The sequence below is a fragment of the Chinchilla lanigera genome, unplaced genomic scaffold (assembly GCF_000276665.1).
Source record: "Chinchilla lanigera isolate Chin_1 unplaced genomic scaffold, ChiLan1.0 scaffold00067, whole genome shotgun sequence".
Classification (NCBI taxonomy): domain Eukaryota; kingdom Metazoa; phylum Chordata; class Mammalia; order Rodentia; family Chinchillidae; genus Chinchilla; species Chinchilla lanigera.
Genome location: NW_004955468.1, coordinates 1,253,364 through 1,267,367, shown reverse-complemented (window position 1 = coordinate 1,267,367; position 14,004 = coordinate 1,253,364). Strand labels below are relative to the sequence as shown.

The 14,004-nt window shown below is 51.9% G+C and overlaps 1 protein-coding gene across 2 annotated transcripts in view; it reads left to right on the top strand.

Annotated features, from left to right (window-relative positions):
- Positions 1-14,004, top strand: part of Sipa1l3 (signal-induced proliferation-associated 1 like 3) — a 226,426-nt gene that overhangs the window by 171,160 nt on the left and 41,262 nt on the right. For both annotated transcript variants that reach the window (XM_013522426.1, XM_005399879.2), the window contains exons 13-14: positions 6,481-6,608; positions 13,202-13,320. In XM_013522426.1, the coding sequence (XP_013377880.1) occupies positions 6,481-6,608; positions 13,202-13,320 (247 nt within the window). The remainder of the gene's footprint in view (positions 1-6,480; positions 6,609-13,201; positions 13,321-14,004) is intronic.

The following is a 14,004-nucleotide window of genomic DNA, read 5'->3' as shown; positions in this document are numbered from 1 at the left end:
TAGTGGTATCCATGCTACAAACATGTACTTTCAGGCACACAAGTTTCTGCATGAAAATAAGTTCTCATTTCTCTGGGATGAATGCCCAAGAGTACAATTGCATACCATATGGTATGTAAGTCCGTTTTACATTCTCACCGGCAGCACATGAGTGATCCAGTTTCTCCACATTCTCACTACCATTTGTTGTTGTCCCTATTTTTCACTTTAGCTATTCTGATGGGTATGTAGTGATGTCTCGTTGTGGCTTTAATTTGCATTTCTCTGGTGGCTAATGATGTTGAACATCTTTTCAAGTGCTGCTTTGCCAAATGTATTTCCTTTTCGGGGAAATGTCTGTGCATGTCTTTTGCCCATTTTCTAATTGGATTCAGGACCCTTCAGTGGTAAGGAATTCTTTGTATGTTCTAGATACAAGTCCTTTGTCAGCTATGCAGTTCTGGAGATTAAGCTGAGGGCCTTCATCCTCAGCTATGTCCTGGCCTTTTTTTTTAACGTTTTGTTTTTATCTGCTTGGCACTGGGGATTGAACCCAGGGCCTTCACACTGAGCTACATCACAAAGTCCTTTTTATTTTTTTTTATTTGAGACAAAGTCTCACTAAGTTGCCCAGTTTGGGCTTGAATTTGCCATCCTCCTATCTCAGCCACCAAAAATGCTGAGATTACAGGCATCTACCACCACACCCAGCTTTTTTTTTTGGTACCAGGAATCAAACTCAGGACCTGGCTCTTGCCAGGCCGGCACTGTGCCACTGAGCTATATCCCCGGCCTTATTTTTTATTTAGAGACAGTGTCTCACTAAGTCATTAAATTGCCGAGGCTGGGCTCGAACTTACAGTCCTTCTGCCTCGGGCTCCCAGAGTGCTGGGATGACAAGCGTGCCCCACTCTCTGTAGTTTTCTTTTCATCTTTTAGGATCTTTCACAGCGCAAAACTTTAATTTTGATATTGTCCAAATTAACATTCCTTTTCCTTTTTTGAGTCATGTTTTTGGTGTTGTCTTAGAACTCTGCCTAGGCTTGGATCCTGAAGATTTTCTCCTATGTCTTTTCTAGAAGTTTTACTATCTGACATTTAAGTCCTTGGTCTGTTTTCAGTTAGATGTCGTGTACCTGAAAGGTTGAGGTCCCTTTTTTGCCCACACATGTCAAATTGGCTCTATCACGATTTATTGGAAGGGATGTTCCTCCCCTGCATTTCTGCAGTGCCAGGGAGTGAACCCAAGGCCTCACACGCGCGAGGCGAGTGCTTTGCCCCTGAGCTACATCTCCAGCCTGCTTTTTGCTCCTCAAAGCAGATAGATACTGGTGGCTGGGGGCTCACTGGGCTTCTTTGTACGGCTCTGCTTTGGGTTCTGTGGTCTGTCCCACCAGTATTTAAACGTGATCTCGGTGAGTTCTGCCAGCACTTCCCTGAGACAGAGTGCTTGTTTACCCCCATTTTACAGAGGGGAAACTGTGACTCGCGAGATGAATTCACTTGGCGAAAGTCATGCGCTCTGGGCAGGAACCCAGGTCTGTGATCCGGAGGGCTGAGCCCTCACCCGGAGCTGACCTGCGTGCCCAAAGGACTTCAGTCTTCTCCTCCAATTCGGGCAGTGTGCATAGTTCCCTCTGAAACACCTATCCACGGTGACATTTAGATGGCTGTGATTTTGCATTTTAGGCTGACATTGGCAGTTGGGAAAATACCAGTTTTCCTACGACTCGGGCCCACCCAGTCCACCCCTGTCTTCCACAGGTGCCAGCGGTCCTTGCATGCCTCTCTACAGGCCAAGCCTCAGCATCTCCTACCTCCGTCAGCAGCTGGGTTTCCAGCTCTACCGGAAGTTCCTGGCGCACCCCATGCCCTAAACCCCCAGAACCACCTTTCACAGGCGGTCACCAGCGTGAGATAAAAGGCCCAGGCGCAGGTCAAGGCCTTTTCCTACTTCACAGTTAATGTGTGACTTCCTGTGTGTAGGAGGAGCAGACCGCCAAGCTCAGCCTCCAGCATTAGATAGAAGGTTGTGTGAGCACAGCTATCCTGCAGGCTGCGCTGTGCCCCAGACAGCTACTCACCAGCCCCCTGGCTAGATTTTTTTTTTTTCCTCTGCCAATGCCATATGGAGTGGTTTATTAGTCAGGAGGCACTTGACTGCAAGGGACAGAAAACCTTATTCAAGAAGGCATGAAGCCCTGGGCATGGTGGTACACACCTGTAATCACAGTTCCCGAGGAGGCTGATACAGGAGGATCTCAAGTTCAGGGCTAGCCTGAGCAAGTAATAAGAGCCTGTCTCGGAGTAAAAATTTTTAAGAAGAGCTGGCAATCTAGCTCAGTGGTAAAGGATCCCTGGGATGCATTAAGGGATTTATCATCTCCCATGCTCAAGGATATCCTTAGGAATTCTGCTCATAATCCCAGATAAAATTAGTGTCCTATGGAAAAGGAGGGAAGAACTACTTCTTATCTTTAAGAATGAGGGAATTGGGTCACTTTCCTACCCTTTAACCCTGGCAAAGTCACATTAGGACTGTCTTTTTTTTTTTTTTTTTTGAGACACAGTCTTGCTATGTAGTTCAGGCTAGCCTTGAACTCACTTTGTAGCCCAGTCTGGCCTCGAACTCACAGTAATCCTTCTGCCTCCGCCTACCGAGTGTTAGGATTACAGGCCTGTGCCACCACACCCAGCCATGGGTGTCCTTTAAACTGTCATCTACTAAGTCATGTGACAGAGGGATGGCTGCCAGAACAGAATCGGGTCACCACCAACAGGGACAAAGAAGGCGATGGCTGTTGGGGTGCAAGCACCCAGCAGTGGCTGTGCCATCTGCCCACCCTCCTTCCCAGCCATCCTGTAATTCACTCTTCTGCTTGCGAGGGCAGGAGACTGACAGCAGGCTCTTTTCCACATTAACGTCAGTCTTGGTATTTCCCTCTGTGGCAAGCGGGAGGCTCGTGCCAGAAGCCCCAGAGCCCAACCCTGCTGACTGTAAAGGATCCCATCTTGACCTCCCCGGAATCACTACATTCAGCTTCTGCCTGGAGGTGCCCAAAACCGCAGCTAGTCAGTCAGCATAACCCGAAGCCCTTTATCTTGAAAGTGATTTCATCTTCTAATAAAAAATAGAATGATTACTCTGAAGTGTCTCAGCTGAGATGGAAGATAGCCAGTCAGTCTCCTCTTTCAAGGACGTTTACCCAGAGCCTTGTGTGTGATGAGATGTCCTGATTCTCAATCAGTTGGATCAGAATTGGGCAGTGATAAGAAATAGTCCCAAATAGGACATATTCAGTGTCACAATAAATGGTCAACATAAGTCACTTGGTTTGCATGGGAATAATGAGGTCTTGTTAGAAAGCAGGCACGATTAGATACAGTGCAGGTTGTCTTGGTGGGGGACAAGAGGTGAACTTGGTAAAATATATCTGCTAGAAATGGTCTATCCATTAGGATTAGATTTAAATGCATAATCCAGAAGACAGCCATTCAGCAGGGAGATTTTCTTTTTCCACATGGTTAGGGACCTGGCTTCTCCTTGATGTGTTGCTGTCCTTGGCCTTCTGCCTGTGGTCAGTAATGGCTGCTAAAGCTGCAACCTTAAGGAAATGATGAGGCAAACAAAAGGAAAGAAAGAAAAAAGAAAGCCAGGTATGGTGGCATACGCCTATAATCTCAGCACTCAGGAGGCTGAGGCAGGAGATTGCCTCCCGCCATGAGTTTGAGCCCAGCATTGGCTACATAAGTAAGTTTGAGACCAGCCTGCACTGCATAGCAAGACCCTGTCTCAAAAAAAAAAAAAAAATTAAATGATGAGACAAAGACAGCCCCAGCACACCTCTCAGGAGCTTTCCTGGCTAGCAGTCAAAGGCATCATTTTTACTCTTACTTCATCGGCCAGAACTGCAAGGGAGCCTGGGAAGTATAGTCCTTTGGCCAATCACATTGCTGCCCAAATATAGTTAAGATTCTCTTACCAAGGAGGACAGCACAGAGCAGATACTGGGGAAGCAGCCTGCGGTATGGGCCTCCCGTCCTTCTCACTTTCCTTTGGCATCTGATCCCTGCCTCTGTTGACATTTTTCTGTGGTGCTCAGGATTCAGTACCAACTCTTTGGGGAAACTGTATAAACATGTCAACACCCTGTCTGCAGCTATGGTGGAGCCGCAGTTTACCAGGCAGCTAGCCAGGTATGAAGGCAGCCAGTGAGATAAAGTTGGCCTAGAGTCAAAGTTGCCTTTATAAAATCCCTTAGATTTCCAGAAACTGGACCTTCGGATGTGAAGAAAAGTAAGAATAAGTAAGATACCAGCTTCTGGTATCCTGGCTGCCTCTCCCTCCAGAAGTTAGAGGTCAGGGTCTGGTCCAGGAAAGGGAGGATGATATGTCTCTCCTTGGCAGGGGAGTGGAGTTGAGTTTGCAGGAAGTTCAGTGCCCCTGTGAAGTGGCCCCTGCTGTCCTGGAGGAGTTAAGCCTGGAGGTTGGTGCCTGCTCTTCATAGAGACAGCCCTGACTTTGAGCTGGCAGGTGACCTAGAAGAGTCGCTAAGCCCCTCTGTTGGATGTTGAGGGTCTCAGTTCATCCTCTCTTCTCCCTGCCATGTCTTCCCGGGGGGAAGGGACTGATGCGAGGGGCCAGGTAGGGAACAGCATTAGTATTGGAGGCTCAGTAACTCCCAGACGCAGGCCTGTGTCGTGCACGCTTCTGGCTGACGGTGTGAGGACCGGGCTGGCTCACACTGCCACAGCAAAGGATGCTCAGAGGCAGGGCACCTCCGGAGGCCTTGCCCAGTGTGGCTCAGGATCAACAAGCGCCCACCCCTGACCCTCCTGTCCTCCACCTGCCCCTCGGGCCGAGAGCTGGAAGGCAGCCAGTGCTCGGGATGTGATGTCTGGACCCAGCAACATCCACAGGAAACGAGAGCTCGTCTTTTCTTGTCATCTCTCTTAGAAGCAAGAAGACTTCCCAGAAGCCCCTGGGGGGCTATTTTAGTCAGGTTATGCTGGATAACAAACACCTGAAAATCTATGTGATTTAAATTAAGAAGGGTTAATAAATAAATAAATAAATTAATAAATTTTTAAAAATTTTTTTAAAATAAATAAATTAAGAAGGGTTTATATCTCTGAGCCCCGGGGCAGTGGCTCAATGGTATAGTGCATGCTAAGGCCCTGGATCCTATTCCCCAACAGTGCTTAGAAGAGGGTGGGGACTGAACCTACTCGCCAGTGCCACTGCTGGTTGCCAGAGGACCTTGAAGGACCCAAGCTCCCTGAACAGTCACCATCCCGAGTCCCTTCCGTTGGCTCCTTGAGGAGAACTGGCCATGGGCCCATCCATCCAATCCCAGGGTCAGGAATGCTGTCCTGCCATGTGCTTGCAGGTGAAACTGGAAATATTTTGTGGAAGTTGTAGTAACTCTCACAAACCTTACATCTCCTTAGCCCAAACTGTCACACTCCTGTCCCCAAACCAGCCCCGAGCAGGGAAAGTTTCTACCATGCCTGGCTCTGAGGCGGGTGGATCAGACAGTGAGGTGTCCACGAGGCGTGGAGAAGGCCCCTGGCACCTGAGGCCACAGGCAGAAGCGTCTGCCACCACCCTTAGGCCCTGGCACTTGCCTCTGGTTGTGCAGGGTCCACCTCTAGGAGCATCTCTGCCTGGGTTGTGGCTCTCTTACCGTTACCCATCCGCTCCTCACCCCAGAGGACAGACAGTTTTTCAGATGGACCAACTACATTTCAAATCGATGCGTACCTGCTTGACCAAGGTCCCACAGCCTGTGGTGAGCAGGGGGTTCGAGCCCACAGTTGCCTGGTCCTGAAGCCTGAGCCCATGCCACACCCCCAGCAGCAAAGGGACCCGCAGAGGCCTGGGCTGCCAGCCAGCCGTCACAACTGAATGTATGTCATGTGTCGGCCCCAGGCTCAGTGCTGTACATCCTGTGAAGAAGGGACTCCGTGAACACTCCAACTACTAGGACGACTGAGGACCAGGCCTAGGAACCGACTGCATCTGGCTGGGCGGGAGGCTGTGGTGAGGCGCAGACCCAGCCTGCCCAGTCCCAGGCCTCCTTTCCCTGCAAATGTCCTCACCCTGCCCCTCTCCCTCGGAGAGGAAGGAGGTCTGAGGCAGGCCTGGAGCAGTTGTGCACCCCGTTGCTCAGCACCTCGTTTCACAGGGGAGTCAGGACCCCTCAGGAGCCTAAGAGCCTAGCGGCAGCCCAGGTTCCTTTTCTCCCTCCTGGAGAAGCCTGCCAGGCCCGGCATTTCCTGCTGCCGCCACCCCGCAGCTGTCAGGCCAACAGCTTCCACCTGCTGGTGGTTAACAGCACTGCCCAGGCAGCTCCTCCAGCGCGGCAGCAGCTTCTTTCACCTTCTCTCCGACCTGTGCTGCGGCCTCCACTAGGGCTCACTGGCGTGCAGGGCTCAGGGTCTGGTGGTTTGACATGCCGGTCCTTCACCCTGTGCTTGTCTCCCCTCACCGCCCTGCAGGTACGCGGCCGCCCCACACCCACTGCTGTCCTTTGATCCCCACTTCAGCCACGACGGGATGTCCAGCGGCGACTCCTCCTCAGGTGGCCTGACCAGCCAGGAGAGCACCATGGAGCGCCAGAAGCCAGGTAGGGCCTTCCACAGAGCCCGCCCGCCCCACCCAAGCGGGCCTCTCGCAGTTTGCCAGGTGATATCACTTCCTGTCAGTGACGGATGAAACGCAAAAGACAGCCGTATAAAGCCAAGTATGCTGGCACACACCTGTGATCCCAGCACTGTGGGAGGCAAAGATAAGAGGGGCACGGGTGCAAGCCCAGCTTGGTCATTTTAATGTCTTATTGAGACCCTGCCTCCAAAAAAAAAAATTTTTTTAAGGCTTAGGGTATAGCTCAGTTCAAAGGCCCTGAGCTCTGTCTGCAATACAGAAGGAAGGGAAAGGGGTCTGTAATCCCAGTGCTTGGGAGGCTGAGGCAGGAGGACCCCTGGGAGTTCAAGGCCAGCCCAAACTGCATAGTGAAACCCTGTTTCAAAAAAGACCAAAGCCGGGCATGGTGGCACACTCCTGTAATCCCAGCACTCAGGAGGCTGGGGCAGGAGGATCGTTGCAAGTTCAAGACCAGCCTGGGCTACAAAGTGAGCTCACGGCCGGCCTGATCTGCACAGCAAGACCCTGTCTCAAAAAGACCAAAAAAAAAAAAAAAAGACCAAAACAAAGGGGCAGAGATTAGACGTGGTCTGAGGGGACTGGAACACACTGTTCCAGTCACTGTCCTGTGACTTTTCATTACGTGATCATCTCATGTTGGGTTTTTTGTTTATTTCATTTTGTCTTCTGAGTCAGGGTCTCACTATGTAATCCAGGCTGGCCGTGAACTCAGTATGCATTGCAGGGCCTGCCTCAGCCTCCCGAGTGCTGGGATCACAGGCGTGCACCACCATTCCCTGCTCTCCTGTTGGTTTTCATGCTTGTGCACCTACCGCATGAGCCGAGAAGAGTCTAATTCATGAGAATTAATGAACACCCAGGGCAAGCATCAGCCCTCTGCGAGGCTGAGGTAGGAGGGTCCAGAGTTTGACTCCAGCCTGGGCAACTTAGCAAGACCCTGTCTCAAAATGAAAAATGAATAAAGAGCTTCACGCTGGGTTGCAGCTCAGTGTGAAGGCCCTGGGTTCAATCCCCAAGACCAAAAAAATAAAAATGAGAACACAGCAGCCTTCCAAAGCCCCACACGCACATCCCTCCCCGTCTGTACCCCCGAGGCCACCACTGTCCTGCTTCTCCCAGCCTGGCTTCTTTTGGCCTGGTTGGGGTAGAATATAAAATCACGCTGCATGTTGCTCCGTGTCACGTTGTCAGAGCCAGCCACACAATGGCCTGTGTCAGTGCATTTTCCAAGTGATACTTGTCGTCTCAGGGAGCCACAAGGTACTGCTCCATGCATGTGCTGGTGAATGTTTGGATTATTTCCGGTTTGGAGCTGCTTAGAGCAGCACCGCTGAGAACATTTCAGCGCCTGCTCTTTGATGAACCTTTGCTCACATTTCTGAAGGGTGTTCTCCGGGGAGTGGCATTGCCAGGTTGTCTGTCAGACTTCATAAGGAATTACCCACCTGTTCCCCAAGTAACCAGCCATTGTACATTTTACACAGCAGAGGAGTTCAGGTTTGCTGTGTGTCCTCATCATCCTTTTTGTTTCAGCTATTCAGGTGCGTGCATAATGCTGTCACACTGCTTTTGTAATTTGTTTTTAGTTTTTTGAGATGTGGGTCTCACCATGTTGCCCAGGCTGACCTTTAACTCCCGGGCTTACATATGTGTCTGGGATTACAGGCGTGTAACCCAGCTCACATTGTGTTAATTTCCATTTTTCTAATGATGGATGAAATTGGACATCTCATGTTTATTTTCCTATATATAATCATTAATTCTGTGTGTGAACTAAACGATTTTTTTCCAGTACTCGGGATTAAACTCAGGGCCTTCATACTAAGCTATAGCCTTAGCCCTTTTTTTTATTTTATTCTTTTATTTTTATTTTTTGAGACAAAGTCTCACTGTGTAATCCAGGCTAGTCTTGAACTCATGGCAATCCTGCTTCAGCCTCCCAAGTGCTGAGATGACAGGCAAACACCTGGCCTTTTTTTTTTTTTTTTTTTTTTTTTTTTTTTTTTTTTTTTTTCTATTTTTTTGTTTTTTGTGTTTGTTTTTTGAGATAGTGTCTCGCTAAGCTGCTAACTTGCCCCAGCTGGGCTCAGACTTGCCATCCTCCCGCTTCAGCCTTCCAGAGTGCTGAGAAGACAGTCATCTCCCCCCATGCCCAGCTAGATGAATATTTTTAAAACATTACAAACTTGGGGCTGGGGATTTAGCTCAGCAGCACAGCGCCTGCTTGGCAAGCGTGAAGTCGTAAATTCGATTCCCAGTACCAGAGGAAAAAAAAAAACATTACAAACTTTTGGGCCTTTTGACATCTGAAAACCTCCAGATGAACGGGTGGCGTGGGTTCCAAAGGAAGAAAAATAAGTGCTAGAGCGTTAACCTCCCAGGAAAGAGATGAAGATACCCTCTTAGGGGAGGTTGGAGGATCTCAGGGCAGCTGGGACAGGTGGGCAACCAGGGCCACCTCAGTAGCTCCCCCAGCACTGTGGGATAACAAGTCGCAGGCCCCAGGGGAATTCTTCGCACCTGTGATCTCTTAAACCAGGTGTAATGGTTCAGCTGAAGGCCAGCAGGTACCTCCTATCTCCAGGATGCCTCTGCTGCCTCTGTGGGCTGCAGGCCATCCACTCCTCCTCAGCAGGCTGCCCCTGCCTGGCGCTGGCAGCTTTGGATCTTTTTTCTTTTTCCCCAATCAGTTCAGGAAAAGAGAAAAGTGTAGCTTGGCTGTTTCATTACACCAAAGTGTAAAATGGGAGGAACTTTTCCATCCTTCACTGAGGGCCCCAAATAGGCATCAGAGACAGCTCACTAGTGACCTTCCCTTCTGCTCGGGTCCCTCTCACCTCCTCAGGCCCTTGTGATAGGTTGGCTCACACCTTCCCTGCCCCTCCACACACACACACACCAGGGGAATCTGTGCTGAGAGGTCGTCAGGAAATCCAGGGTATTCAAAATCTAGGGAGAGGGTGTGTCCAGTCAGTGGCAGAGGGCAGCGAGGATGAGGCACCACCACCGACTCAGGCTTCGCACAGCCCAGAGATGCGCAGCTGCTAGTTTGTGTAGTCGTTGTCCAGGTGTGCCACATACCTCCCTCTTGGGTCGCCGCAGCAGTGCTGCAGAGCAAGCATGTGACTGCCCCATTGTAGAGGTGAGGGAGCTGGCAGAAGAAAACTGGTCGCTTGTCTAAGGTCTTTGCCATAACCGGGATTTGAACTGAAGTCTGTTTGGCTTCAGGCCCTCTCCTGAACCCCACTAGCCAGAGATACCACCCAGTCTCCTCCCAGGGGAGTGTGGACATAGCAGGCAGGTAGCCCCAAGTCTTCAGCTTGTTCACGCCTGGCATCTTTCGTGCTTCCATCCACCCAGCATATAATGTGAGGCACGAAGGTCTAAAGGCTACTGCACAAGCAGTGCAGGGCCCAGGACCAGGACCTGCCAAAGGCAGAGGCAAGGGCAAGGGGACACCGGGGTGGCCAGGGTGGGAAGGAACCTGGCCCTGCACCCACTCACTCAGTGTATCACTAATGACATGGCCAGCCCAGGTGCCAGGGAGGCAGCGTGAGCTGGGCGGGCACATTGCCTGCCGCCCTGGGCCGAGGGTCTGGTGGGAGAGATGGACAATGAGCACGGGACAGTAGTGACCAATAGTGCTGGCAATGCAGAGTGCAGAGTGGAAACTAGCACAGCACTGAGAGGGGTGGAGGGGTTTGGGGAGCTTTGAGCAAATCAGGCTTCTAGAGGGGTGGAATAAGACAGTGAGGCCAGCTGGGAGGGGAGGACATTCCAGGGAGAGGAGGAGCTGGCCACAGGCCCTGAGGCTGCCGCCAAAAGGCCAGAGTGTGGTAGAGCAACGAGGAGGCCCCGCCATGAGGCCAGGGAGAAGGGACAGCACATGGGGCCTTGAGACTGTGGCGTGACCTTTGTCTTTCACTCACAGTGGGCCAGAGCCGCAGGGTTCTCAGTCTGTGAGCAGAGAGGGGCTAGGAGCAGACTCGGTTCATGGGTGCCTTTGGCTGCAGCTTCCTGCAGGTGGTCTGGGACCGGGACAAGGTCGGGACAGGGAAGGGAGAGGTTGGCAGTCCTCAGTATGGTGTTTTGAAGGCAGCATTGGCTGCATTTCCTTTTCTTGGTTTTTTTCCTTTACCGGGAATCAAACTCAAGACCTCGCGCTTGCCAGGCAGGCGCTGTGCCGCTGAGCTAAGTCCCCAGCCCCTGGCCACATTTCACGATGCCGAGATGTAGTTGTGAGGGAGGAGTTGGGATGGCCTGAGCATGGAGCAGTCACCAGGCAGGCAGGAAAGACTGCGAGACGGGCAGTGTGGGGACCATAGAGTCTGACTTTGGCCACAGTGGTGCCGGGAGACATCCAAGGGGAGGCGGCTGTGGGAGGCAGCCCAGTCTGTGCCCACAGACCGGGCAGGCCAGAGACAGTGTGGGAGCTGTCGCGTACGGCTGTCGGGGCGTGGCTCTGGAGAAGCATGGTCCCAGGGCACCAGCCCCTTCTGGGCATGGGGGGCTCCAGAAGGCAAACTCTGCCCCGAGGAAGTGGTGGATGTCGGATGCTCCACTGTCTCACCTCCGTGGACCCCAAGGAAAGGTCACACAGGCAGTGGCACCCTGCCCTGGTCCTGCCAGCATGCTCTGCAGAAGTCCTCCTGAGTGCCCTGCCAACCCCTGGGGCAGGGGTCCAGAACCCCCATGCTGCCCGGCAGGGAGTGGCCTTGTGCCCATGAGCCCAGGCTCCCACAGGCCTGGTGGGCAGCAGGGTCTGAGTCAGGTGTGGGACCTCAGTGTGACCTCATCCTGTCTCGCAGTGCACGCCCTGAGTGTCTCTCCTTCCAGGGCAGTCTGGGGATCTGTGAGACCATGCCGGCCCTCAGCACAGGCAGCTCATCTTTCGAGTGAGAACCACTGCTTTCCGCACACTTGCCCCTAGTCATTGCCTGGGTTGTCCATGGGGACACCCAGGGAGGTGCAGGACCTGACACCAAACTGACTTCCACTCCACTTCCTGCCTGGTCCTTCCTGTGTGACCTTGGACCAGTTATTTAACCACTCTTAGTCTTAATGTTCTGTTTCTCTATCAGAAATGGTGCTAATCCACCTTATGGTATTATCCACATTATATGCCAAGATAATACACGCGAAGCACTTAGAGAGTAGTGACTCAAAACATGCGCTTATCAATAATTATCATTGTGATAAGTTTGACTGTCATACAGATTAAGAGGATGGGCTTTGAGGTTAGACCACCTAGGTTTAGAAACTTGGTTAGTGCAATTCTAATTTTTCTAGATAGTAACTAAATGTGTTGGGGTATCTCTCCTCCCCACCACCATCCCTTGAATCCTGGGAATTGAGCCCAAGATCTTTATATTGAGCTGTATCCCCAGCCCTTTTTTTTTTTTTTGTCTTTTTGAAACAGGATCTCGCTATGCAGTTCAAGGAGAACTTGCGCTCACTTTGTAGCCCAGGCTGGCCTTGAACTCACAGGGATCCTCCTGCCTCAGCCTCCCGAGTGCTGGGATTACAGGCATGGGCCACCACGCCCGGCCTTTTGTTTTTATTTTGAGACAGGGTTTTGCTAAGTTGCCCAGGCTGGGTTTGAACTTGCAATCCTCCTGCATCAACCTCCCAGTGGCAGGCACCTGCCACTGCACCGAGCTGGTCAGTGTTTTTAGGGCAGATAGATGCTCCATTCAGGCACGTGACTCTCCTGGGACATGTAGGCCAGTTTCCACCACTGCAGCATGAGTAACTTCGCAAAGTGTGGCAGTGCACACCTGTAATCCCAGCACTCTGGGAGGCTGAAGCAGGAGGATCACAAGTCCAAGCCCAGCCTGGGCAAATTAATGACTTATCAAGACCTTGTCTCAAAAATATATATTTTTAATTTTTTTTTTATTTTACTGGGGCTGTAGGTCAGTATGAAGGCTCTGAGTTTGATCCCTAGTGCTTCTCCCTTTAAAGAGTTACATACATCTAACCACCTTGCATAAGTGAAAAACTTCTAACCAAAAGATAAAAAGAAGGGCCGAGGGGCTACCTCAGCAGCACAGAGCCTGCCTGGCAAGCGCAAGGTCCTGAGTTCAATTCCCAGTACAAAAAAAAAAAAAAAGACAAAAAGAAAAGTCAATCCTATAGAAAAACGGGGAAAGGAGATGAACAAGTAAATTACAAAAGAGAAAATCCAGGGGACTGGGGATTTAGCTCAGCAGCACAGTGCCTGCCTGGCAAGTGCAAGGTCATGAGTTCGATTCCCGGTACTGGAAAAAAAAAAAAAAGAGAGAAAATCCAAATGGTCAGTAAGCATGAAAATTTCTCAGCCCCTCTCGGGATGACCAGGGGCCTGCTGCGTGGCCTCCATGAGTTGACCAGCTGGCGTACCGCTCTGACAGTGGCGCTCAGTAACTACCCCCTGCCCCTGAGTGTTTTCACAGCCCAAGGCGTGGGTTGATGGGGTCCAGCGTGAGGTGAGCAGACAGGCCGGCAGAGGGGCGGGACTCTTCAGGCTGTGGCCTGCATCCCCCTTAACCACCTGTTTCTCCTGTTTTCCCGCAGAGCCTCTGTGGCATGTGCCCGCCCAGGCCCGCCTCTCCGCCATGGCTGGAAGCAGTGGGAGCAAGCACGTCCCCAGGCAGGACGCGGCAGGCAAAGATTCCCCCAACAGGCATTCCAAAGTGAGTCTGCACCTGCCCCGCCCCGAGCTTCGGGCTGAGCCCAGGCTGCCCTCCTGGGTGTGGCCCGGAACACCCCGGTGCGCTTCCACCCCCTCCACCGCCTCGAACTCAGCTGGGAGCCAGCAGCTTCACATCCCGGCTCTGGCCCTCACCAGCAGGATCATCTGGAGCAAATCGCCCATCTCAGTTTCCTTGTTATTGCGTCAGTCCTAGAGGATGAGCTGCTCAGCCCACAGCCCTCGGGTCTCAGCAGCCGTAATGCAGGCCGCGGTTGGTCCCTGTCACACGCGGTGTCGTGCAGGTGTTCAGGGAGCGGCCAGCTGCCCACGGGGTGACTCAGTATCCCAGGTTTGTGGCTCTGCTGTCCCCTAGCACCCCTAACCTCTGTTGGGCCCCTCCATGGGAAGGGTGGGAGGCAGAAAAGATCAAGTGGGAGGAATTTTTAGTCCAGGCCTGGAACAGCACGAGTCACTTCCACTTCCACTGCAATGGCCAGGACTCCGAGGCCGCAGGAAACGTGTCCAGGAGGAGGAGCCTGTTTGGCTGAGCTCCTGGCAGTCCTGTATCTTACTCAGTGAGTAGGCATTTGACACATGCAGTGTGCTGGGCATTGGGACCCCCGTGATGAAGAGGACAGACCAGCCCCTTCCTCAGGAAGCTGACACCCCAGTGGGGGCAACAAGC